The sequence below is a fragment of the Lepidochelys olivacea genome, assembly GCF_965140295.1.
Source record: "Lepidochelys olivacea isolate rLepOli2 genome assembly, chromosome: 3".
NCBI classification, from domain to species: domain Eukaryota; kingdom Metazoa; phylum Chordata; order Testudines; family Cheloniidae; genus Lepidochelys; species Lepidochelys olivacea.
Window position 1 is genome coordinate 37,061,711 of NC_140413.1, and position 27,292 is coordinate 37,089,002.

A 27,292-nucleotide genomic window follows, 5' to 3' on the forward strand; every position below is an offset into this window, starting at 1 on the left:
TCATCCTGTGTTTATTTTATGAGGAGTTAGTTTGACATGAAAAAATGAAATAAATATGTATACTCTGTAATAGCTTTTGGTTGTAATAGGATAAAAAATTAAAACAAAGGCTCATATTTGTCATGTGTTTTCTTAATGAATCTGCTCTCAAAGGAAAAATAAATAAATCATACACCCAGAACTATGTATTTAAAAAGGTACTAAAGAACCTGAAAGGTCTTCGAATTTACTAACATATTATAGTGCCAAAAAAAGGTATTGAATCATGAATCAAGGCATAAACGGTTCATTCTGATTTTGTGATGAAAGCCGCACACAAATTTCACAAGCGCACATAGCTGTATATCTAGTATAAAGTATTTTGCTTTCCTAGGCAATTCCTCTAACAGTCCAGCTTTCAGATACAACAAGAGACAGGATTTGTCACACACATGATCAGCATCAGTATCATTGATGGGTTACTTCTTCCACACAAGTTGGAACATTCAGAACTTTTCTTGAAAAGGAAAGTAGTAGTCTCTCTTCAGCAAACAGAAGCCAAGATGTAGGAAGAACGTGACATATGTTTGTATAGTGCTCAGCACAATGGGGTCACCATCAGCATGGGTGCTATTGCAGTGTACATAATAAATAACAACACCATATAACCGGCAACCTAGATAATTCTGAAAAAACAAATTGAACCTGAACTTCTGGCAAAATTCTTCTCTGAGCTATAATTGTAGTAAAGGCAGAATTACTCCACTCAGGTCAGTGAAGTAACTCTAGCTTTACACCAAAGAGCAGAATTTGGCCCTTCATCGGCATCTGGAATTGATGAGAATTATGACGACATTCTTGATACCTGCTGTTCGAGCTAGTAGAAAAATTCTTGTTGAAATATATGGGGGGAGGGCGGGGAAGGGACTGGAAAATAGCTTTTTAACTAAATGCAAACTTTTACAAAAAAATCAATTTTTTTCAGTAATTTTTCTTTCTTTATTTTTTTGAAAATCCTTGCTCCATTGAAGTCAGTAACAAAACTCCCATTGACTTCAGTGGAGCCAGGATTTTACCTTTTAAGGATATCTGATTGGAGCTCAAATTAGTATTATATAGGAGTAATTTAAAGAACAACAAGCCCGATGAATGTTTAAACATGTCCTAAACTTGTTAAAATTATCTCCTAAATATCTGTCTAAAGAATTCATACATGTTAGTGTTGTATTGTCAGTAGTTGCTCCGTCATATCTGTGGGACAGAGAAAACAGTGAGATTGTTGACGGTGATGGAGAACTGGGTCAGAGGGGACAAAAGGTGAGGAATTCCAGGGGGCAGCAGGACATCCAGAAGCGATTTCATGTACAGAAAAGGATTTAAAAGAATCACCTGTAACAGAAGTTTAGAGAGAGGTTTATGCTTGTCAAATAAAGAACAAGCAGCTAACAGCTAATAGGATGAGTGACTAAATATAGGTAATGTACTGATTTTATGTACGATTGTGTTGGACTCTAGTGGCTGGCCCACAGTGTGAATAACGGGAATAACACTACTAGTGTTAGACAAGGGAGATTTCCTTCAACTCATGCTAGAGGCCTCTGTCCTTGCAGCTGAAGGGCCAATGTTCTGGTCCTAATTACCAAAGTCAGGTATCTGGGTGTATGCGTGTTGTGATGCTTGTCGTAATTATGTCAGTTGTATGCAAGAAATGGATGCCTGACAAGTGAAAATCCCCTGGAAAACCAGGTATCCAAGAAATTTTTGGTAGTTGGTAAAAGTGGATGCAGAATATGTGAGGTCAGCAGTAAACAAAGCCATCTGAATCCTTCCTGTGCCATCAGATGTCACTTAGGGCACAAACAAGGTTCTGTTGTCCCTGTCTATCCTGGGCCAGTCTTCACATATCCTATATGTTGTTTATTCCCATAAAATTTGCCCCCCTAAATACTGTTTGACGGAGGGATTCTTTAGGTCAGCCCCTTTTACATGTTCCTCCACCTGCCCAATGGCATGCCTACCATGGCAGATGCTCTGGCTTCATTCTTAACATATGTCCCAGATATTTCCATCTTCTTTTCTGGAGATAAAGAGTCAGACCTAGCCCATAACATTTTGGCGCCTAAGGCGGGGAGCTCAAATGATGCCCCCATGGCCCCTCACTTGGGCCAAAACTTATAACGGTCTCAATTCTGCCTTCTTCCTGTTCTACTCCTCTCATGGTACTGCTCTGCTACCTACCGCAATAAAGGAGAACTAACAACTTAAAATGCCTTGTTCAAAATTTTTAAGTAACACTTAACTTTCAAATGCCTGAACAGCAAATGTAACTTTTCTTGTCTGCATAGTAAACACTGGCAGTTTTATCTGTTTGCATAATCGAAGTGGTGCTTTCCATGCCTTCTTGGTTGCAAAGATTTGAACTGCTTCCTGAAGGTCCACAGTCAGGACCAGCTCATGCTTTACTGAGATGGTTGAAAGGCGGACCAGCCTCTCCTATGTCATTGTGGAGGGTAGATGTGTTTTTATTAACTTCAGCTTGGAGAAGCTGCATTCTCCACTGACAACTGTTACAGGAGGTGTTAGAAGTATGCGCAGAGCAACAAAAGCATTTGGAAAGAGTGTGGTCATCTTATTTGTGCGCATATATTCCAGAACAGCCTTTGGAGTTGATCTTGCTGAAATGTATCTTGAAAGGGCTTTCAGTTCATCACCTAAATCACTCGCATCAATATTGCGCATGTCATCATGTGTCAACACTGTCTCTAGTGCCCCGCATTGCTGGTGTAGGTCTTCTTCAGGTATAGTGAGGAGTTTTGGAATATCCTACAACATCCCAAATATACTGCTGGGTTTTTGAGCTGCATGAAACGTTTTTCAACTGACTGTATTGCACAATCTAGCACCTGGTTAAAGAACTCAACTTTGAATTGTTGTTTGAGGTCTTATGGGATTATCCCGTGCCTCATAATCAAAATGTCTTCTTCTTCAGTGACTCTTGTATTCTTGAATGCGTAGGAAAATAGCTTCAGTGTGAAGTTCCTCTGCCAACTCTTGTGCACTCTTCAGAACATTTTGAAATCCCTCATCTGACCGGTAAGACTGTAGGTATGACTTTGCTTTGTCCAGTTGTTCCATTGCTCCAGATATATCAAGGTCAACACCTTGGAGTCTCTTGCTTACAACATTTATTTCAAACAGTATGTCATGCCACAACACTAAGCCACACAGAAATTTGAAGTTATATATCATTCTGGTGATTCCATTTCCCTCTGCCACTGTTCTCCCACGAAAAGTTCCTGTCGTAGCATTATCCTCCATAATGGCAACTATGGCATCATCTCTCTTCCCAATTTGGTGTTTGATAGGCTTTATCGCCTCCACTCGACTTTCCCATCGTGTGGCACTCAGTGGTTTCAGTGTCAGAGAGGATGTTCTCAGATGTTGCTTCAAAATTTGCCATCGATGAGTTGATGGAGAGAAAAATACATATATGCTTTGAAATACATTAAAAAATTCAGCAGCCTCACTAAAAGCTGATGCTGCATCACTGACCACCCAGTTCAATGAATGAGAACTGCATGGGACAAAAAAAGCTCGGGGGTTTAACTCTTGGATCCATGTCTACACTCCTCTGTTCTTTCCTCTTATGTTGGCACCATTATCGTAGCCCTGACCTCTCATGTCAGCTTTCGCAGTTCCCGTATCTTCCAGCTTTTTAAGAAGCACATTTGTCATACCAGCTCCTGTAGTATCATCAATGTCAATAAATTCTAGAAAGTGCTCTCTGACAGTCACCATTGCAGGGACATTTTCGCTGTGCTCTGTTGTTGTTACAAAACGCACCATTAAAGTCATTTGTTCCGTGTGGCTGGTGTCAGGTGTGCAGTCCAGAATAACAGAGTAATATCCTGCTGACTTCAGATCTGCCACAATCTTCTGTTTGACTTTTGTCGTCAATAACTGTATGATCTCATTTTGAATTGTTTTTCCAAGGTAGTGGTGTGTGTACATTTCTTGGGTGGTGATTCTTCTGAGATGCTCCTGGAGTACAGCATCAAACTCAGTCATCAGCTCCACAATTTTAAGGAAGTTTCCATGGTTTGCGTGTAACTGATCTGAAGTGCCATGCAGTGCTAGGTTTTGGGTAGCAAGCATTCTCACAACGGCAATGAGCCTTTTCAGAACATTTTGCCAGTAAAGAGACTCTGATGCAATTTTCTCTTGATGCTGATCATCTATGGTGGCCTTTAACCTTAGTCGCATCTCAAGCTCTCATTCCACCTATGGAATGCTCTCTGGTGATTTGCTGCCTTCTCATGGCATACCAGATTTCTAGCCAGATTGTTCCAGTCCTTTGTTCCTGTAGAACCCAATGTGGGTCGAACATTAGACTGGAAGAGTTTGCAACAAAAACAGTATGCAGCATTCTGGGTTTTTGAGTACATAAGCCATGGCCTCTCCACTTTGTCACCATTGGGGATTTCACGCCAGTAATATGTTGGATGGAAACTTCTATTTTCATTGTCTTTGGGGAACATGAAGTTTTTCACCTGCTGTGGTCCATGCAGTACAAGGAAGTCCCTCAGGCTACTGTTCAAGTGGGTCCACATCCTGGATCATCTAGACTTAAGGAACTAAACTCAGCAGCAGCTGTTTCTTGTGCCTCCACCACACTCTTACCTCTGATCTAGACTTTTTTTCAAGAATGTGCATGGTTACATCCATTTGAGATGGAGATATGGATGCTACAGTAGCTGCCAGGTCACCTGCGCTCTGACGAACTGGAAGATAGGCATCTCCTCACCACTCACATCCTCACTAGGGCCGGAAGGCTTACCGTAAATATTTGTGTCTATGTATCTCAGGAGAGCTCCTTCCTGCTTAGATAGAAAAGCTTCCTTTGCTTTCTTTCTTCTTCTGAATGTTACCCCAGAAGGGTGTTTTCTTCTTTCACTCATGACTGCTGTTCTGTGCCAGCTATAGTGGCTCTCAACACTCAGTTGAAGGGGACAAATAAGCAGGTAGCTTATAAGGGGACAATAAGCTGGTAGCAGGGCCTGAGTGAGGGGAGATATCAGCTTTTAAGGGCCTAACTGGCTCCTACTACTTCAGTTGACTGCCTGTTCTCCTCAAGTGGGTTCAGGGAAGCAGCAGGAAACAGGAAGCTCCCTGAGAAGCTGGTGTTAATCAGTCCAGGCTCCTGGGGGTGCTAGAGAGGTACTTAAGAGGCTCCTCCTCCTCTCTCCCCCTGCAGCTCCTGCTTTCTGTTATTCCATCTCACCTTTTCTCCTGCCTGCCTGTTATGTCTCTTGTGACCTCCTTCCTCCAGCACAGCACTCCACCATCTCTGTGCATCTAGAGCGGAGAGAATACATATGCACCAGTAGCAGACACAATTGTCTACACTCTGGGTCCTAGTGGCGCCCCTCAACAGTCTGGCACCTGAGGCGGCTGCCTCAGTTCGCTTCATGGTAGGCCAGCCCTGAAGAGTTATTGAACTTTCTGACAAATCCTGGCACTTGTTGTAAGTTCATTTCATTTAATACCTAGTGTTTTCCCGAAGCACTTGCTTTTAAAGGCAATTAGACATCTATCTGTTCCTTTGATGGATTTCCAGCTTCCACATCCATATGAGAAGGTGAAAATAACGTTTGAGTTAAAGATTAAGCATCGTTTTTTTCAGATGTACACATTTGTGTCACTGACACTCATAGCAACTGGTAAAAGTAACTTTCCTTCAGCTCTGACTGGTTAGCCCAATGTGCCCAATTTTTACAAACTTACTCAGTTGCTGAAAAGCTTGCTAAAGAGTTTATATAACTATACCTTATATAGTAAAGAAGAACTCAGACTGGAAGTTCTTTGGATACAAAGGTATAGTTCTTTGTATCTTGTATAGTGCTGAATACATTTTCAGTGCCTAATACATAGTACTTTTACCTAGCTTGCTAGCTAGCTTTATTAGATTTTCCCTTGGCTTACATTATTTTTTTCCAGGAAGTCATTGCACAGCTTGTAATCTGTGCAATATTATTATCGATGATTCTTTAACAAATTCCTGAATGCATGTTCCACAGGAAAATTTTAGAAAATTTAACTGTCTTCATATATCCCCTAAAAGATCTTCTATCTCCCCCCCCCCCCCCAAAAAAAAAAAAGATACAGAGATCTTTTTTGCTTTTATTCCTTATTCTTATTTACATCTCAAGCACACACAGGACATGCTATCTTTCGGTCATAAAACACTGGATCCCACTCCTTCTGAAGCCTATCACTGCTTCTGCTGAGTCAGCTGGACGGATCATTAGACAGAGATTTGAAAAGCTGCTTTCTCTCTCCTTAGGGGCTGTGTGTGTGGTGTGCAAAGTACTCCCAGTCCCAGCCTTCAGTCGGAATCTGAGATACTTGGCTCCCCCTTGTGGTTTTTTATTGCCAGCTGTCTTTCTTCTTTAAATCATCAGAGCTATAACTGTTGAAAACAAGACAGTATTATCTAGCCTGTAGTATTTCATGTGAAAAGAATGTCCTTTTGTAGAGCCCTTATGAATTATAGTCAGGAATGAGGAATTACTTTTAAAAACTTGTTCTTTCACTCAGTCTCTCAGGTTGTCCACGAGCAAAGAAAAGTGGAATCAGGATAGCACAAAGCAAGGAAGACAAAGAAGACCAAGAGCCAATTAGGTAAGTACAAATCTAGTCAAATAACCTTTGTGTGTATTATGAGAGCAGGTATATTGGCAGCCTGATTTTCTAAAATATGAACTTTATCATATTTGTCATAGTAATTCAAGAACAAAGATACGCTTAACTAAAGATCACAGTTAGTTGTTTTTAAATCAATGGAAAGGTCATATCTGGTTTGCTTAAAACAAATTCAATTGTTCTCTGACTATTAAAGGCTGAATCCTCCACTGATATAAATCCATTGACTTCAGTGACTTGACTTCAGGTGAAGAGCCATGCTTATTTACACCAGCTGAGGATCTGATCCCTTGTATTTGGAAAGTTTGAAAAACTGTATTTTTTAAAGTGAAAATAAAAAATAAAAAAACTTCAAGCTCTCCACAGCCTTGTTCTGTTAACACAGTAAATAAACACTATAGACAAGCTACATCTGACACACAAAGTATTTAAAGGGATTCAGAAGTCAACAGGAGTTGGGAATGATCACCTCTGAAAATCAGGCCAGTGATTTGGGTGCCTGCAAATTGAAGCAATTGCCTAACTTTAGGCACCCAAGTTTGAAAATTTTGTCCCGTGTTTCTCCTTGTGAGATGTGGAATGACCTCTGCTCCCGTTGATGTCAGTCAGTGTGGAGGCTGCTCAGCACCTTTCAGGATCAGACCCCAAACATTGCAGCATTGTTTTAGTGTAAGATAACCAGACAATGAAACGGACTACTCTGACTGTCCAAGCTGCACAAATTGTAAAATTTAATCAAGCAGCAACATGCTGAAAAGTACATTCAGTGTTTAATACTCTAAACTGCTCCTACTAACACAGGTAACAACATTTGTTTCTTAAAAATAAATGGGGCTAAATATTATGGGGGGAAATCTCGAGCAACAGTGAGCACCTGATGAGCACACAAAACTCCTTTCATTGATCTCTCTGGGCCCAATCCTGTGAGATTTAATAGCTTCTAATAGCCAGTCAGCCAATGAGCACTACCACATTTCACAGTTTGCCCCAATAGGCACTTTCGGTGCTTAAAATCTCGGAAGCTTTGGCCCGTGATTTTTAATCTGACAATGGCCCTTTGAAGTACTAACTATGGCAAAGGTTTGATTGAGATCTAAGTCTTTATAACATTACCATAATTTTAAAGTAAATCACCTTTAAATTTCATACACATTCTTCAAATGCACATAGAACTATGCTAAGTGGGATTTTAAAAATTTTGAGTTTTTAAATTTCACTATTCAGTCACTGAAGCTCAGTAACTGTCACTTTAAACCCAGTGTGCAATTTACCATAATAGACACCTTCATTTAAAACATGTACCCTGCTACTTTCTCTCCAATATGCAGTGTAAGTGGAAAGCCTAGGACTTTGCCATTGATTAGCATGGTTATTTTTTATCAGCCAGAGAGCTGAAAATCTTTTTTTGGTTAACAAAGTTCTTCTAGCTTCACATGTTTGACTATTCCATTGGGGTATCTTTGGTGATTTTTTTTTTAAGTCCATAGAGCATGATTGTTCTTTTCTTTTCATGTCAGGTTTATTTTGACTTTGTTGTAGAGGCTACCAGGTATATGATGGCAAGACAATAAAGTTTATCTCATCTATCTGCTATCCAGATGTCCAGTTCCTGGTTGTGATGGTCAGGGTCATATAACTGGAAAGTATGCATCCCATCGCAGTGCATCAGGGTGCCCTCTAGCTGCCAAAAGGCAAAAGGATGGGTACTTAAATGGCTCACAGTTCTCTTGGAAATCAGTGAAGACGGAAGGTATGTCATGTCCAACTCCAGGATGTGATGGCTCGGGACATGTCAGTGGTAGTTTTCTTACCCATCGTAGGTGAGTAACTACAGTCTATATTTTCCCCTCAAAAGTACTCCTTAAGTTAGATAACCCTGATATGCAGTACAACCTCTTGCCATGGCATGTTTCTGTTTTAATTTAATTTTGTCTTTTTTTACTCTGTGGGAAGCCACCTTTCTAGTGGTTTAAGCAGGGACTCAAGATTCCTGAGTTCTGTTTTTAGCTATAAGGTCTTTCAGGAGGAGATCATGATTCCTTTCGTATATCGAAGGAACTTCCAAAAATAAATGTTCAATTATAAAAACTCCAAATCTGCCACTGACTTGCTGTGTGACTTGTTACCTAGGTACTTAGGCCTACCTTTGCAAACTTGGGTGCCTAAAGTTAGGCACCTAAATTCATCTGTATAAGCAGCCTGATTTGCAGAGGGGTTGAGCAAGTTAAGGAAGTATGGGCTGGATGAATGCACTATAAGGTGGGTAGAAAGCTGGCTAAATTGTCGGGCTCAACGGGTAGTGATCAATGGCTCCATGTCTAGTTGGCAGCCGGTATCAAGTGGAGTGCCCCAAGGGTCGGTCCTGGGGCCGGTTTTATTCAATATCTTCATAAATGATCTGGAGGATGGTGTGGATTGCACTCTCAGCAAATTTGCGGATGATACTAAACTGGGAGGAGTGGTAGATACGCTGGAGGGGAGGGATAGGATACAGAAGGACCTAGACCAATTGGAAGATTGGGCCAAAAGGAATCTGATGAGGTTCAATAAGGATAAGTGCAGGGTCCTGCACTTAGGACGGAAGAACCCAATGCACAGCTACAGACTAGGGACCGAATGGCTAGGCAGCAGTTCTGCGGAAAAGGACCTAGGGGTGACAGTGGACGAGAAGCTGGATATGAGTCAGCAGTGTGCCCTTGTTGCCAAGAAGGCCAATGGCATTTTGGGATGTATAAGTAGGGGCATAGCGAGCAGATCGAGTGACGTGATCGTTCCCCTCTATTCGACATTGGTGAGGCCTCATCTGGAGTACTGTGTCCAGTTTTGGGCCCCACACTTCAAGAAGGATGTGGATAAATTGGAGAGAGTCCAGCGAAGGGCAACAAAAATGATTAGGGGACTGGAACACATGAGTTATGAGGAGAGGCTGAGGGAGCTGGGATTGTTTAGCCTGCAGAAGAGAAGAATGAGGGGGGATTTGATAGCAGCTTTCAACTACCTGAAAGGGGGTTCCAAAGAGGATGGCTCTAGACTGTTCTCAATGGTAGCAGATGACAGAACGAGGAGTAATGGTCTCAAGTTGCAGTGGGGGAGGTTTAGATTGGATATTAGGAAAAACTTTTTCACTAAGAGGGTGGTGAAACACTGGAATGCGTTACCTAGGGAGGTGGTAGAATCTCCTTCCTTAGAGGTTTTTAAGATCAGGCTTGACAAAGCCCTGGCTGGGATGATTTAACTGGGAATTGGTCCTGCTTTGAGCAGGGGGTTGGACTAGATGACCTTCTGGGGTCCCTTCCAACCCTGATATTCTATGATTCTATGATTCTATGAGCACCTGCATCTCCCATTAACTTCAGGGAGAGACAAATACTCAGCACCTCTGTAATATCAGGGTACTTATATAGGTGTCTGTGTATGGACTGAGATGCCTAAAAAAAGGTTGGCTTTACCCTCTCTGTGTCTCAGTTTACCCTTCTGTGAACTGGTATGTTTACTTACCTCATGGAGGTGCTGTTATCACATTCTGGGCTGCAATCCAGACCAGTGAGGGCACATGAAGTAAACTTTTCTTTTGCAAAATGTAAATAGGTCACTGTGGTGTGTTTTGACAATTTGATTCTTGAACAAGTTGTCAGAGACCCTAGAGCCCACAAATCTGGTGTGAAAGGATTTTACTACCGAGCTTAATTTGAAACAGCATTCCACTCCGACAATGTCAGCACTATGGATTGGCGTGCACTAGCTTGAGAGAGACGTGGACTCAGGAGCAGTGTAGCTACTCTAATACATTATAAGAGAGGTGCATGCAAAGATGCTATTTTAAGGGCCCTTGCTTCCTTTCCCTTGTGTGTATTCAGCACCTCAATTTCATTGTGACTGTCTTTTCGAAATACATAAAATCAGAATTCACCCATTTGAAACGTGATCATGTATGTGTAAAAATCCCTTTAAGAGGGATGAGGTTGCCTAAGCTGTTTACAGTCTATCTGAGTTGAGCAAATTAAATATATTTTCCCTTTTGGAAAGCAAGATATTTAAAAAATATGTGCTTACCTTACATTAGTCTTGTGAGCTAATGTTCATGCCCATTATAAGTTATTGCTAAACACAGAGGGAAAATAATTAGCCTTGAATAATATACCCTGTAATGTCATTGAGAACAGTGGAGTTCCATGGGGTATAAGTCAGGCAGAGCTTGGCTCATGGAATGAAATCCAGCATCTTCCAGTCCTGTCACAGAAGGCTCCACATGATGTAGAAGTGCAATGGGGGATTCATCACAGTAGTGCTGGGTGAGGAATTTGTGCGCAGACTGGCGGAACAGCAGGGGAATGACTAGTTGATCTGTGAACTGTGTGGCTTCACTGGGGAGGAGTAGTGGTCATCATCCACTGTTTTCTCTCTGTGGAGGACAAGGGGCTGGTCTGTATTAATTTATTAAACCTGAATGTGACGGGGTCCTGGGAAACGTTTATTTCTGACTATTTTAGAATATGGACCATAAATATGGGTAGGGTTAGTTAATAGCAGAGCTGACAGGAAACAAGCAAGAAGTTAACACAATGAATCCAAATAAGACACCTCTTTGTAAATAAGTCAGGAGGTTAAGGAACAAATACCTGAGTTATTAGCTGTGAAGATGTTATTTGCAGGCCCTGGCAAAGTTACACAGCTGTTTTGCTAAGGCTGGGAACAGACAGATCGAAAGAAATGAAATGGTTTAATGACTCTCAAAAGGAGGGCAAGGCAGTTGTTCAGAGCAGCTCATGAGGAGCAGACTGACACAGACAAACAGACAGGTCCTGTGGCATGGATGGGTCTGAAGCAACTGGGTCTTCCAAAACTTCTAGGAGATGGTGAGCCTTGGGTGAAACAGATATGCATATAGCTTGTCTCAGGCTTTGCTCCTCCTATTCAGATTAAACATTACTTTGGTTTGAAAAAAGCTGTCTGACCACTGTATCATCTGGTATAGAGGCTTGTTTCAGCAATAGGATACATACTACCATTAGTAATTCTGCAATTTCATATTTGAGTTCCATCAGTACTCCTGGGTGAATATCATCTGATCCTGGTGACTTCTTACTATTTAATTTATCAGTTTGTTCTGAAACTTCCTCCATTGATACATCAATGTGGGACCATACTTCAGATTTGTCACCTTAAAAGGACAGCTCTGATGAGGATCTCTCATCCTCTGCAGTGAAGTCAGATGCAAAGAATTAATTTAGCTTCTCTGTGGTTGTTTTATCTTCCTTGAGTGCTCTTTTAACACCTTGGTCACCTACTGAGCCCACTTCCTATTTGGCAGAGTTTCAACTTCTAATTTACTTTAAAAATATGTTACTGTTAGTTTTTGTATCTTTAGCAAGTTTCTTCTCAGATTCTTTCTTGGCCTGCCTTATTATACTTTTACTCTTATGCTCCCAGTGTCTGTGCACCTTCCTATTATCCTCAGTAGGATTTGACATCCAAATTTTAAAGTATGCCTTTTTGCCTCCAACGGGCTCTATCGCGCAGTTTAGCCATGGTTATTCTTTTGATCATCTTATTGTCTTCTGATTTGGGATATGCATTTAGTCTGAGTGTCTATTGTGGTATTTTTAAATAGTTCCCATGCTGTTTACAGGCATTTAATCCTTGAGACAGCTCCTTTTAATTTCCATCTAACAAGCATTCTCATTCTTGTATAGGACCCCATTTTAAAGTTAAATGTTACTGTGGCAGGTTTTTCTGCTATTTGACCTCCTACAAGGATATTACATTGAATTACATTATGATCACTATTACCAAGCAGTTCAGCTATTGTTACATCATGAACCAGAGCCTGTGCTTCACTTAGGACTAAATCAAGAATTGTGTCTGCGGGTTCCAGAACTAGATGCTCCAAGAAGCAGTCATTTTTAGTATCTGAATATTTTATCTCTGCATCCCATTCTGAGGTGACATGTACCCAGTCAATAGGGGGATTGCTGACATCACCCACTGTTATTGTGCTTTCTGCTTTTGTAACCTCTCTTAATATCTTTGGAATTTAACAGTCACTGTCACCATCCTGGTCAGGTGGTCAGGAATATATTCTTACTGCAATACTCTTTTTATTCAAGCATGGAATTTCTATTCATAGAGCTTCTGTGGTACAATTTGTTTCATGTAAGATTTTTACGTTATTTGACTCCATGCTTTCTTTCACATATAGTGCTACTTCCCCACCAGCGCAACCTACTCTATCATTCCTATATATTGTATACCCTGGTATTACCATATCCCATTGTTTATTCTCATTCCACCATGTTTCCGTGATGCCTATTATATCAATATTCTCATTTAATACCAAGCACTCTAGTTCACCTATTTTAGCATTTACACTTCTAGCATTTGTACAGAAGCACTTGTATATTTTGTCAATATTCAGTTGCTTGCCTTCAAGTGGGACTCTATTTCATTTTATTGTTCCTCACGAGCACCTACCTATACTTTATTAACTTCTTTCCTATCCTTTTTACTAGGATATTGAGTTCTCCCTTTAAAAAATTCATCCCTAAAGGTCATCTCTACCTGAACAGTGTACTTCTCCACACTTGTTGGCTTTTCCCCAGCTTTTAGTTTAAAAAATCCTCTACAACCTTTTTAATTTTATGTGGCAGCAATCTGGTTTCATTTTGTTTCATGTAGAACTCATCCCTTCTGTTTAGACCACTCCTTCCCCCAAAGGTTCTCCGGTTCCTAATAAACCTAATCCCTCCTTCCTACACCACCATCTCATCCACGCTTTGAGACCTTGCAGTTACGCCTGTCTTTCTGACCTTGAGTATGGAACTGGAAGCATTTCAAGGGTATCACAGAATCATAGGACTGGAAGATACCTCGAGAGGTCATCTAGTCCAGTCCTCTGAACTCATGGCAGGACTAAGTATTATCTAGACCATTGATTCTCAAACTTTTGTATTGGTGACCCCTTTCACACAGTAAGCCTCTGAGTGCAACCCCCCTTATAAATTAAACACTTTAAAAAATATTTAGCACTATTATAAATGCTGGAGGTGAAGCGGGGTTTGGGGTGGAGTCAGGGGTGAAAGTAAGTCGAGTGACTTACTGATACGCTGGGGCCAGCTCTGGCCCCCAGAAGGGGCGGGGCCTAGGGCGAAAGGGGTGTGGCCGAGGGGGGTCAGAGCCAACCCCAGCCCACCCTGTAAGGTAAGTGCCCCCCTTCACCTCCTCCTCCCTCCCCCGCCCCCCACTGGGGTAGCAGCAGCAGCCCGGGGCTCTGGGGGCTATTTAAAGGGCCTGCGACTCCCCTGCTTCCACCACCCCAGTCCTTTAATTAGCCTGGGGCGGCAGAGGCAGCTGGAGACCCAGTCCTTTAAATAGCTCCTGGAGCCCCTGCTACTCCAGGGCCCTGGGGGCTATTTAAAGGGCCTGTGGCTCCCCTGCTTCTACCGCCCCAATCCTTTAAATAGCCCCCGGAGCCCTGGAGTAGCAACGGCAGGGCTCCGGCGGTTATTTAAAGAGGCGTACTGGCTTACATTCACCTCTGGGTGGAGTCTGACTGCTCCCAAGCCCTCACATAATAACCTCGCGACCCCGTGAGGGGTCATGACCAATTTGAGAACCCATGATCTAGACCATCCCTGACAGGAGTTGTCTAACCTGCTCTTAAAAATATCCAAAGATAGAGATTCCACAACTAGGCAGTTTATTCCAGTGCTTAACTACCCGGACAGGAAGCTTTCCTAATGTCCAACCTAAACCACCTTTGTTGCAATTTAAGCCCATTGCTTCTTGGCCCATCCTCAGAAGTTAATGAGAACAATTTACCTCCCTGTTCCTTGTAACAACCTTTTATGTACTTGAAAACTATTATCATGTCCCCGCTCAGTCTTCTCTTCTCCAGACTAAACAAACCCAATTTTTTCAATCTTCCCTCATAGGTCATGTTTTCTAGACCTTTAATCATTTTTGTTGCTCTTCTCTGGACTTTCTCTCATTTGTCCACATCTTTCCTGAAATGTGGTGCCCAGAACTGGACACAATACTCCAGTTGAGGACTAATCAGTACATGAAGACTGGAGGAATTACTTCTTGTGTCTTGCTTACATCACTCTTGTTAATACATCCCAGAATGTTGTTTGCTTTTTTTTGCAACAGTTTCCCCCTGTTGATTCATATCTAGTTTGTGATCCACAATAACCCCCAGGTCCCTTTCCACAGTACTAGGCAGTCATCTCCCATTTTGTATGTGTGCAACTGATTGTTCCTTCTTAACACTTTGCATTTGTCCTTATTGAATTTCATCCTATTTACTTTGGACCATTTCTCCAGTTTGTCCAGATCATTTTGAATTTTAATCCTATCTTCCAAAGCACTTGCAATCCTTCTCATCTTGGTATCATCCACAAACTTTATAAGTGTATTCTTTATGCCATTATCTATATCATTGATAAAGATATTGAACAGAACTGGACCCAGAACTGATCCCTGAAGGATGCCATTTGATATGCCCATCAAGATTGACTGTGTACTACTGATAACTACTCTCTGGGAATGTTTTTTCAACCAGTTATGGACCCACTTTATAGTAGATGTAGGAATGCTACCATAGAGGTCCTGGGCTTCAATCTCTTACCTAGAAACCTAAATTTGGCCTCCAGGACCTCTCTCCTCCCTTTCCCTGTGTCACTGGTACCTGCATGTTCCCTCACCACTGGCTCCTCCCCAGCACTACATATAAGGCTATCTACATGTCTCAAGAGATCCGCTGATTTCCTACCCGGCAGGCAATTCACTATGCAGCTCTCCCAGGCATCACAAACACATACTATCCATACACATACTATCCATATTTCTAATAATCAAATCTCCTACTATTATTGCCTGTCTCTTCTTAATAATTACCCTCAGAAGGATATCCTCAGTGCAAGTGGATACCATGACATCATCTGGAAGGTGGGTCCCAACTATGGGATCGTTTCCCTCTGCTCCATCTTGATGCTTTCCTCTCTTGAGACTTTCCTCCTCCTTAACAGCCCGGGAGCTGTCGGACAGGAGATGAGATATCTATGTATCTCTCTGTTTCCCTTTGTTCCTCCAGTGGGAAAAAAAAAAGCCAACATAAGGTTTATAAGGCACTAGAGCATTAAAAATGAGCTAAAACAAGATTACACATTAATCTCACTTGTAGCGGAAGACCTATGACTCAGAAGTGAATTATAAAGGCCATATAACTGATGTGAGTTGATATGTATTATTCTGTTGAAACCACTAAACAATCTGGTGAAATATTTCCATTGGCTGAGGTTGTTTTTAGAAAAGTCAGTGATTTTTGACGCATTGAGGGTAAATTCTGCTTTAATTGTTTGATCACTGAAGCAGATTTTATTCATATTTTGTTCTTTCTCCTGAAGGAATGGAGGCAAGTAAATTCCTATACTCTCTCCTTAGCCTGGCAGTAGTCCTTCCTCACCCCATCCTCCTCTTCACTCTCCCTTTCTGGCGACCAGTAACTCCTCCCATTCCCATAGTAGTCTCTCAGCTTCATTCTTCCTCTTAATCTTATTTCTACCCTTGGCCCAGCCTCTCCACTTTAGCACACTACAGGCATTATGCTAATTCTTCCCTGTTCCTGGCCTAATGTTCCAGTGTGACCTGCCTTCCCCTGATTGTTTCCAACTTGGAGCAGCAGCTAGTAATCACCATTAGGGGAGGTGAATCACATCTATAGTGCAGGCAGAAGTAAGTGGAGTGTTTACCAGCAGAGAGTGGGGTCTGCCTGCTTCCAAGATTCCCAACTCATTTCATTATTTGATTTTAAATGTAACCCTTTTTCCCGTCAGAGTTGGCAGCAACAAGGGCCAGGTTCAGTATCTAGGGGTTCCATTCCAATAAATCAATGCAAAACCGGCTCGAGCCCCTTACCTAGTGACCTGGGACAAATATATACCACCGCCGCTGGGCACCTCCAAGAGGCAATACTTCCCCTCTTGCAAGCGCAGAGTCTGAGTGTAGCAAAGCCTTTTAATAACAGAGAGAAACAATGTGGCATTATGTTGGGGAAACACCACCAACAGGATTCATAACACAACCCATGAGCAAAAAACCCACCCCAAGCAAATTGCGGCGTGTCCTTTCCCTTTGGTTCTTGAGTCCAACAACCCAAAATCACCCAAAGTCCCAAAAGTCCAACAACAAAAGTCTCTATCCCTGGTCAGTGCAGCCCCAGAGTTTGAAAGTTTATCTGCAGAGTTTTACCTTCCAACCTGGGTGGAGATGGGGGGAGTTAAGGGGCACCTTACCTGGTCCAAAGCCAATTGCCCCACCTCTCCATGGGGCTCTTCTCCTCTCCACCAGCCATCCCACGAATCGCTCCGCTCTGCCAGCCATCCCATGAGCCGCTACAGCCATCCCGCAAACTGCTGTGCTCTAAGAGCCGCTCTGCTCTACCAACCGTCCCACAAACTGTTCCACAATATATCTTCAGGCTCCCCCACTACTTAACACAACGCTCAGTGATTTCAGCTCTTAGTAAATTTAGCTCTTTTGTGATTTCAGCTTGTAGTAGGGGAGCCTCAGTGCTGGTGCACTGTTGGCCCAACGTGAATTCAGCTCAGCAGCCTAGATTCCTAATGAAATCAAAATTAGCTCTGATATTCCACATTAGAGAGAGGAGGAAGGGCAATTAGCATGTAGCATCACCATGGGGCCTATACCACCAAGTATTAATACCTATCCCCAGCCTCTCTCTCCATTCACTGGGTTTTGGAACCCATGACCCTTGTCTAGCGGGTGCTGCTTAGTTGATGGTGAGTCCCTCCATCATAACAAAAGGCCAAGTACAGTTCCACTGTCCTTGATTCACATAATCAGGATAATAACAGTTTATTCCTGCCTCAATAACAGAGAAACTGGGGCGCCTACAGTCGCCAAAGTGACCATCTAGGCGGGGTGGGTGTGCCTATGCAAATGAGATCAGCCCCTGAAGTTCTTTTTCACAACCCACCATGACTTGTCACCAGATGTCAGGGTAGAGCTCATCCTGCCTCTGCTTACATCAACATTTCAACAAAATACACACATAAGGCAGTTAAAATTAGAGCTGGGCCAGGGATCAGGACTTCTCTGTTGGCCCCATTATTTCCTACAGAATTTAGGCTTGCCTTTTTTTTTTAATTAAATTTCTAGACCTTATGGGAGCAGAGGTAATCTGATTTTGGGTGAATACACTGTTGTCTCATTTGTCCGGCTCCTCAGAGAGATAAAGGGAAATAGTAGGGCAAAGAGAAGTGTGAACTACCCCACTCATTATAATGCTATATGAACTCTGAATCTTAGCAATCCCAGGGACTAGCAACAAGAATTTTCCTATAAGCTAGGGACATATCAGTTGGAATGTCAGAGGAGGAGAAAGACCTGGGTATATTGGTTGATCACAGGATGACTATGAGCTGCCAGTGTGATGCAGCCGTGAAAAAGGCTAATGAAGTCCTAGGATGCAACAGGCAAGGTATTTTCCATAGAGACCGGGAAGTGTTAGTATCATTAGAAAAGGCACTGGTGAGACCTCATCTGGATACTGTGTGAAATTCTGGTCTCCCATGTTTAAGAAAGATGGATTCAAACTGGAAGAGGTGCAGAGAAGGACTGGTAGGATGATCTGAGGAATGGAAACATACCTTATGAGAGGAGACGAAAAGAGCTTGTCTTGTTGAGCCTAATCAAAAGACGTCTGAGGGGAGGTGTGATTGCACTGTATAAATGCATCTGAGGGATACATACCAGGGAGGGAGAGGAGTTATTTAAGTTGAGCACCACTGTGTACCCAAGAACAAACGGATATAAATTGGCCATAACTAGTTTAGGCTTGAAATTAGGTGAAGGTTTCCACCCACCAGAGAAGTGAAGTTCTGAAACAGTCTTCCTAGTGGAGCAGTGGGGGCAGAAAACCTGACTTGCTTCTAGACTGAGCTTGATAAGTTTATGGAGGGGGTGGTGTGATGAGACTGCCTATAATGGCATGTAGCCAGCCTACGACTTCTAGCAGCAAATATCTCCAACAGCTGGTAATGGGACACTAGATGGGAATGGCTCTGAGTTACTACAGAGGATTCTTTCCTAGGTGTCTGGCTGGTGGGTCTTGCCCACATACTCAGGGTCTAACTAATCGCCATATTTGGGTTGTGGGGGTTTCGCCTTCCTCTGCAGCATGAGGCATGGGTCACTTGTAGGTTTAAACTAGTGTAAATAGTGGATTCTCTGTATCTTGAAATCTTTAAACCCTGATTTGAGGACTTCAGTGACTCAGCCAGAGGTTAGGGGGCTATTCCAGGAATGGATGGGTGAGGTTCTGTGGCCTGCAATGTACAGGAGGTCAAACTAGATGATCATGATGGTCTCTTTTGACCTTAGAGTCTTCAAGTTTATGAGCCAGTGTACAAGTCATCATGACACAAGTTCCCTCCCACCTGGGAGTTGTGGCCTCAGGCCCCAGGACAGGAATCAGTTGTTACCACTGAGCCTCAGGCTATCTGCATTTGTTTCTCCAAAGCCACTTCCTTCACCACTTCCTGGGATAACATGTGGCAAACTAAAAAGTTTAACTCAGTCCCTTACATTCTGTTCTCTTGGGATCTGTCCATGACTTGCTCCCTAGGCAAGCTAAACTACTTCTCCTCAGGGCACAGGTTCACCAGTCAAATACATGACAAAAGTCCAAAGAAAACAAAATTTTTCCCCTCAACTAATTTCTGAGGTCACAGTTTCTCGACAGCAGGTCTTTGTCAATGTCCTACAAACTTCCCTGCCCTCTATCTTAAGTCCAGCCATACAGGAAAAAACAGTTCCTACTTCTTCCTAGTCTTTCCATGTTATGAGGAACCAGAGCTGCTTTAGCTCCCTTTCAGATTCCTCACCCTCACTGAAAATTGGACCCTTCAACCTGCCATCGACGTGGGATAAAAGCTTAAACTGAGGGCTAAAAGAGAGAGAGTGGTTCAAGATAATTAAAATGGTACAGAACCCTAAAGTTTCATGCTGCCATCCTCCATTCCCTCTGTTGTGCCAGTGATGCATTTCTCACAAACTTGTCTGTGCAAAATTCTCTATGCCACTCTTTATTCGTGTCATAGCTTTGATCCAAAGAGGCATTAATCTGTTATTTCAGTTTTTCCACAAGGTCAGGCCCTACTGTGCTAGACACTGTACAAACGCATTGTGCCAGATATAACAGACACATTTCAGATTATTGTATCAATTTTATAAATGTTATCTGTGAGCCAGGGATTGCATTCTAGCTGCACGGGCATAGGCAGTGAGTTATATGGGCCCGTGGTGCCTGTGCTCCACCAATATTCAGGGACATGGACCCAGTTCCACCAACGTTTGGCTTATATTTTCAGAGCCGTCCTGTCCATGGGACAGACGAGGGCAACTGCCCCAGGCCCCACGCTTTGCAGGGCTCCGCGCTTCAGGGGACGCAGGGTTCCAGGGCAGCCTGGAGGGTTAGCGGGGGGCCTGGCACGGGCAGCAGTGAACAACCCAGCCCCAGCCTGCTCCGCTCCACCCTGCCCCATCTCTTCCTGCCCTGGTCTGCCCCCACTCTGCCCCCACTCCACCCCTTCCCCAAACCCCCACCCTGCCTCTCCCCGCCCTGTCTCTTTCTGGCTTCTACCCACTCCCCACAAGTGACGCCGGGAGACGGCAGGGCAGAGAGGGCTGGGACCGGGTTGCTCGCTGCTGCCAGCGCCAGGCCCCCTGCTATCCCCTCCAGGCTGCCCTGGATCCCAAGTTCCCCTGAAGCACAGGGCCCCCCAAAGCACGGGGCCCAGGGTGGTTGCCCTGGTCTGTCCTATGGATGGGATGGCTCTGCTTGGACTCGTTCTGGATACCACCAAAAATTATGCAAAGGAGGTGCCCATGTGCATGGGGGAAGGTTACCAAATTCACTCCAGGAACTAAAATCAGTGGGAGGTGATTATTGAAAATCCTGAGACAGGTAAATAACTCCAGAGAAGTACCATGCCCTGGGAGGAACTGTATAAACTCGTTCAGACTGGGTTCAAGAGGCTCAGAAGACAAAGAAAGGGCTTTGTCGTAAAGAATCAGCATAAATTGATTCAGGGGCCTTCATTTTGATCCAAAAACTGACATGAGATTGTATCCAGGAGGGCAAAATTCTGCTGGAAGGGTTTGAAGGACTAGAACCTACCAGGCTTTCCATGTGAAATATGGGTGACACCTAGTATGCCTGTAGATTGTATCTTGTTTTATAATTTGTGTCCTTTATAATTCTTTTATCCTAAAACAAACATACTGTGCTCCATGAAGGCTGACTGATCACCCTATCATCGTCCCTGGGAACAAACAGACTGCAGGTTCTGGACTAAAGTCAGACCTACTGTGATGACAGTGAATTGTAGGGGGGACTGCAAGCCTAAATCCCCTATTTAGAGGGTGAGGGAGAGCAGTGATTGCTGGAGTCCTGACATCTAAAGGTGTGCCCTGGAGGAGACCACAAGGGAGACGGGTACTGTTAACCTGGAACTGTGACATACGTAATAAGAGACAGTCTCTGTCCTGAAAATTTTTCTTCTAAATAAACAAAATAAATACAAGGAGAGAGCAAGGGAAATAAAGTGATTTGTGCAAGGTCACGCAGCAAGTCAGTGGCAGAGTTGGGAACAGAACCTAGGTTTCCTGCCTCCCAGCCTAGAGCCCTATCCACTAGATCACACTGATAATAATAGCCATAGTTTATTATTATATATTATTTCAATAATAGAACTGGAAAAATCAATTTGGAAAATATTGATGGAAAATGGGGTTGAAAATTTTAAATGTTTTTTAAAAAATTTGTCCATCTTTTTATCAGTTCTGTTTAATAATAATAATAATAATTAATAATAATAATTCAAAACCTTGTAGATGTGATCATTCAGACCATTCAGAGTAATATATTTTAATGAGTGAACATCAGTGTTGGAAAGTCACAGGTTTTAAGGTCAGTAGGAACAAATACAATCATTTAGTTTGACCTTCTGCGGGACACAGGCTATACAACTTCACCTAATGATTCCTGGATCAAGCTTGATAACTTGTGGTTGAATTGGAGCATATCTTGTAGGAAGAAATTGAGTCTTTACTTAAAAACTCCAAGTGTTGGAGGAGCTACCATAGTTCATGGAAATTGGTTCCATATTGCACATACTTAGGTTATTTAGGAGAAAAATTAACTGCTGTAGTGGTTCTGGCTCTGCATTTAAGCTTGACATGTGAACAATTAAAAAACAGTAGAAATAGTTCACTCTAGCCTTGGGAACAAAATGTAAATTTCACAGTTTGCAGAAGCATATATGTAGCATGTGGAATCTAGAGTTCAAATGTGTTATTAAATTTTGAATATATTGGTGCTGAAAGAATGTAGAATTGATTTTGGAAACATTTCAGAATGTCCTCTGCTTTTAAAGACTGATAGAAATGGGAACACAGTACTCCAGCTTGTAATGACGTTAGACATATTTTTCCTCCTGCTGATTCTACTACACAGTGCCATGTTAAGGACAGGATTTTTAAGAATGGGAACAGTTTTGTGCCCACAGTTAATTGCTGAGTGTGAGCACAATCTGGCCCAACAGCCTTTTCATTTGCCAGGATAGAACAATTAGACATATTCTTTTGCATGGTGTGATTAGAGGATGACCATAATATGAGAGACAGTTCAACATTTGGGGAATGTAAGCACACTTTTAAATGTCCCACACTTAGGGACACTTTTTCAAAAATACATGGTGAAATCTTGGTCCCTCTAAATTTAGTGGCAAAACTGCTATTGACTTGAGTTGGGCCATGATTTCACCGAAAATTTTTTAAAGTCTGAGATAATCAGATGTCTAAATACTAGTGGATTGTTGGGGTTTTTTGGCCAACAATTAAATCTGAGTTTCCATATTTCTTTGATCACATCTGCAAATGGTGGAAACTGCTGAAAGTTGATCAGTAAGGGATATTGTATCTTGGCTGAATGAATTTCTGGGGTGCCCAATATAATAATACAGTACCTCTGCATTACTATGGGTATTAATTAAAGACTATATAAGCTTAACTGGATAAATGGTTTGTCCTACATTTCAAAGATGCTGAATTGAAATTCTGTTGGGATTGTAGTTGTATATAGAAAAATTGCCTCATACTTTTAATTCTCTCGGTTTTAAATGGATTGCTGCACGTAATTGTCTTAATCAAAATTTTCCTCATTTCAAGAAAATATTTAAATAATTATTTGTATGTATTTCATCTATTAGTATATAGAACATGTGTCCCCAAAATAGTGTCTAGGACTCTGTACATAGAATGAGATAGTGGAGGAGTGAACCCTGAAATAGTGTTAAATCGCATTTTACATGCAGGTCTCATCGTGGGTAGGGAATGCACTTTTCTAAAGTCCAAACAAAAATCTGATCCAAAGTAATTCACATGTTTTAAAAAGTGATTTAGAAAAAGAACAATTCAAATATAGGAATAGGTTATATCTAAAAACGAGCATACTAGTAATTCAGAAGAGCTCATTATTAAAGACACAATTAGAGCTAGCCAGTTCCCTCAGTCCTTGAAATGCAGAGTTCCTGTGTTTGGGTTTTTGAGATTAAACGTGTAGGGCAGATAGTGTTTTGTTTAAATGGAGCATTTAAGCAGTAACCCTTTTTATAAGGTAAGTTTTTTGGATACCACATCTCTAAAAGGCTGCATTGTTCTTTTCCTAGTTTAGATTTTGTACATAAAATGCTTTTTCTTGGATTTATATATAATCTGCACATTCAAAAAGAGGTGGGGGCAGAAAAATAAAACCAAAAAATAATTTATGAAGCTCCTCCCTCTCTTTCAGAACCACATACCCTATCATTTTTGTGCAGAGTGGAGATAAAGTTCCTCTCAGATGTTATGTCATGACAGTTTTAGTTGACAAATTTATTGTCAGTGACCAATTACAATTTAATAGGCTCTTTATTTTCTTATCGTTCACAGTCTATCAGGATGCCCCAGAGCCACTTCCGCCATGAAGAAGGCAAAGCTGTCTGGAGAACAGATGCTAACAATAAAGCAACGGGCCAGTAATGGTAAAATTCTAATCATTCTCTTTTAAATATTACCTCTTTCCAAGATAAAAGACACATTGCTATGTGGGCCTTTTTATAAGTCTTTCTTAGTGTATACCATGAAGGAGATCATTTTAGAAAGCAATGCAACTGACTTCCATGCTATTGAAGCCTGAGCCAGAAATACAGGAGGTCAGATTCTGGCCTGAGTTACACCAGAGAAAATCTGAAAAACTCTATTGACTTTATTGAGGAGATTCTGGATTTACACAGGGGTAGCTGTGTAAATATTTTCTAATATAATAAAATGCTATGTTTTTTCTGACTCAAGTCTGATGCCCCAAGGTGGCCAGTGGGTCTCACATTGCACAACTGCTCAGAAGATGAGGGGACCTGATTTTCAGAGGTGCAGAGCACTCACAGCCCCCACTGGTTTCAACTGGAGTTGTAGGTACTCAGCACTTCTGAAAGTCAGATCAAGAGGGCCTTGTGTTAATCATCTTCAGGAAATCCTCTGGCCAATCTGGAGGTCCAGTTCCTGGCTGGGAACCTCTTGACCAATGGAAAACTATACAAAACTACTTTCTACCTTCCTGCAGTTGTGCTCCAGGACAAATACTGGCAAAGCAATATCATAAAGCTGCATTACATCCAACATCCCAGCCATGTTGGAGTTGCATGAAAAGCACTTTTTAAACTTTAGAGTGACAAGGTGGATACAGTAATATCTTTTATTGGACCAACTTTTATTGGTGAGAGAGTTTGAAAGCTTGTATCTCTCACCAACAGAAGTCTCTCTAATATCCAGCCTTGTCTCTCTAATATCCTGGGACCAATACAGTTCCAACACTTCTTAAAGTTTGGAATTGTATTTAATGAGAGGTGCTTATTTTCTTGAACCATTAATCTCATCCCTTACACATGGGATAAACTGCCATCCACAATCCATAAAGCTGCCACCTTATCCACCTTCAAGTCCCTTCTCAAAATTTACCACTTCCTTAATACTTATGGAATGTTGCCATCTGTTAACAGCTAGCCAGGTGACAATTTGTGTTTACTGCTCCAGATTGGGTAAGAATTGCACACAGCCTATGATTTTGTTACCCTGTTTCCCCTAATCCCAGTCCAATTGTTTGTCTCTAGTGTGTTTTGCCATTTAGACTGTGATCTCATTAGGTCAGGGACTGTCATTTGTTATATGTTTATACAGCTCCCAGGCCCAGATTCTCAATGGTATTTAGGCACCTAACTCTTATTGGTTTTAGTGGGAGTTAGGTGCTTTAATACCTTTAAGGAGCTAGGCTCCAGCACAATGGGGCCCTGACTTGGTTGGCCTCTAAGCACTACCATAGTATAAAGGAGCCTATATTAAATAACAGGTTTCAGAGTAGCAGCCGTGTTAGTCTGTATTCGCAAAAAAGAAAATGAGTACTTGTGGCACCTTAGAGACTAACCAATTTATTTGAGCATAAGCTTTCGTGAGCTACAGCTTACTTCATCGGATGCATTCAGTGGAAAAAAAAATGCATCCGATGAAGTGAGCTGTAGCTCACGAAAGCTTATGCTCAGATAAATTTGTTAGTCTCTAAGGTACCACAAGTACTCCTTTTCTTTTTATAATAAATAATAATCCCTACACAGGACCTCTTCAATTACAAAGCAGTTAAAATACCCCAAATTGGAACTATGAAATTAAGAAGCAGCTTTGATTGTCTCCAAAAGGAATCCCATGCACTCCTCATTAGCTGGAAGAATAAAGGCTATGACACTTCAAAAGTCTGAAGGGGAGGTCTATAGTCAGGAAAAAATGGGAGATTCATCAGAGTTCTTCTAGAACTTGGGAGAAGGGGGAAGGAGCTTTTAAAAAATTCCAGAATTAATTTGTTGTTACAAATGTAATGAATATAGAGTTATCACATTAATAGTCAATTGTATTGGTGTCTGCAAGACACATTAAAGATATGTGTAATCTATTGGTGCCAAATATCATTAATCAAACATACCAAGAGAAAACCCATCCATCAGGAAGACTGTAATTAAGTGTGTACGAGGGCATGAGATTGATTTAAAAATCATGAGATTTAAAAAATCACTTACTTTCTTTTTAATGTCTTCTGGGTTTTGAGCCTCTAGGGAGAGCTGTCTACCTGCAGTTTGTATATGAGGTTCAAAAATCAACCTTTAACACACGAGCAAAAAAATGTGCCCCTCCCCACTGGCTGCCTGGAGGGAGACTCCACTCTGCATCCTGACTGCAAGGACATCTTTCATAAGGGTCACTCTCATTGATTATGGACAGCCATCTTTGCTGAGGGCAACTTAAACTTCCTTCACAACAACCTGCCTCAGAATAGTCAAGCCATGCTTTGTCACAGAGTAGTTCCCCCTATAGCAAACTGAGTGCACTTTGTCAGATCCAAGGGCTGGCTCAGTAATGGAGCTTGTCAGACGAGTTTGCCTGACAGTTTCTTAATTTCCCTGACCCTATCTCATACATATCCCTACCCCTAACTACAGGAGCATGGGGATGCTAGTGGGCAGCTTCCCTAAATAGCTGGAGCACTGTTACTGAGCCAGCCCCTGGGCCTGACAAACTTCCCATGCTTCACCACAGGTGGGATCTTCGAGGTGACAAGCCATAGGAAGGTCATTAGCCCGGGGGAGCTCTTGAGTAAAAAAGAGTCGTGGGAATAGTGGGAATTTATGTGTGAGTGCGACATCTTTAACATACAAAGCCCTAAGAAATCAACACACAAAAGCCTGTGTTGCCTGCATATATCACATACCTGACAAAAACTCCCAAAACAAGGAAATAAAAAGTTAAGCTATCTAATAATGCATACTCTCTACTCCTCCATTCACAGGCATGCGCCTTATCACTATCACAACTACCACAGACTCAGTTCTCCTGCACCATCTTTACCAAATGACTCTTTCCCATACACCAAACTACTTCACCTAGCATCTGCAACCAGGGAGCTCTTGAGTAAAAAAGAGACGTGGGAATAGTGGGAATTTATGTGTGAGTGCGACATCTTTAACATACAAACCCCTAAGAAATCAACACACAAAAGCCTGTGTTGCCTGCATATATCACATACCTGACAAAAACTCCTAAAACAAGGAAATAAAAAGTTAAGCTATCTAATAATGCATACTCTCTACTCCTCCATTCACAGGCATGCGCCTTATCACTATCACAACTACCACTCAGTTCTCAGTTCTCCTGCACCATCTTTACCAAACGACCCTTTCCCATACACCAAACTACTTCACCTAGCATCTGCAACCAGTAGTGTCGTGATGGGGGAGTTTTGTGAAGGGGATGTGCAGAAGGGAAGGTTGATGAGTAAACTAGTGTGTCAGGCGTGAGTGGTTCGGTTAGAGGACAGTTGGAGAAGGTTGTACAGAACAATGTATATACGGTAGCAACAATATTTAAAAGTCTGGCCCTTTTTGTCCCTGTGTGGGGATACAGCTTGGAGAGGTTAGAGAAATATAACTTTACAGTGTGTCCAGTAAAG

General features: G+C 42.0%; 1 protein-coding gene and 1 long non-coding RNA gene across 22 annotated transcripts in view; one reads left to right on the top strand and one right to left on the bottom strand.

Moving 5' to 3' along the window:
- Positions 1 to 27,292, top strand: part of MYT1L (myelin transcription factor 1 like) — a 379,271-nt gene that overhangs the window by 343,916 nt on the left and 8,063 nt on the right. For all 19 annotated transcript variants that reach the window (XM_084622387.1, XM_084622401.1, XM_084622382.1 and 16 more), the window contains 3 exons: positions 6,577 to 6,660; positions 8,280 to 8,501; positions 23,695 to 23,786. In XM_084622387.1, coding sequence (XP_084478513.1) covers positions 6,577 to 6,660; positions 8,280 to 8,501; positions 23,695 to 23,786 — 398 coding nt within the window. The remainder of the gene's footprint in view (positions 1 to 6,576; positions 6,661 to 8,279; positions 8,502 to 23,694; positions 23,787 to 27,292) is intronic.
- Positions 6,171 to 27,292, bottom strand: part of LOC311517527 — a 36,468-nt gene continuing 15,346 nt past the window's right edge. For 2 of the 3 annotated variants that reach the window (XR_014710728.1, XR_014710729.1), the window contains 4 exons: positions 16,597 to 16,692; positions 15,577 to 15,766; positions 10,735 to 11,083; positions 6,171 to 6,448 (listed from right to left, as the gene is read on the bottom strand). This is a non-coding gene — a long non-coding RNA (uncharacterized lncRNA). The remainder of the gene's footprint in view (positions 6,449 to 10,734; positions 11,084 to 15,576; positions 15,767 to 16,596; positions 16,693 to 27,292) is intronic. The other variant, XR_014710727.1, reaches the window with a different exon arrangement.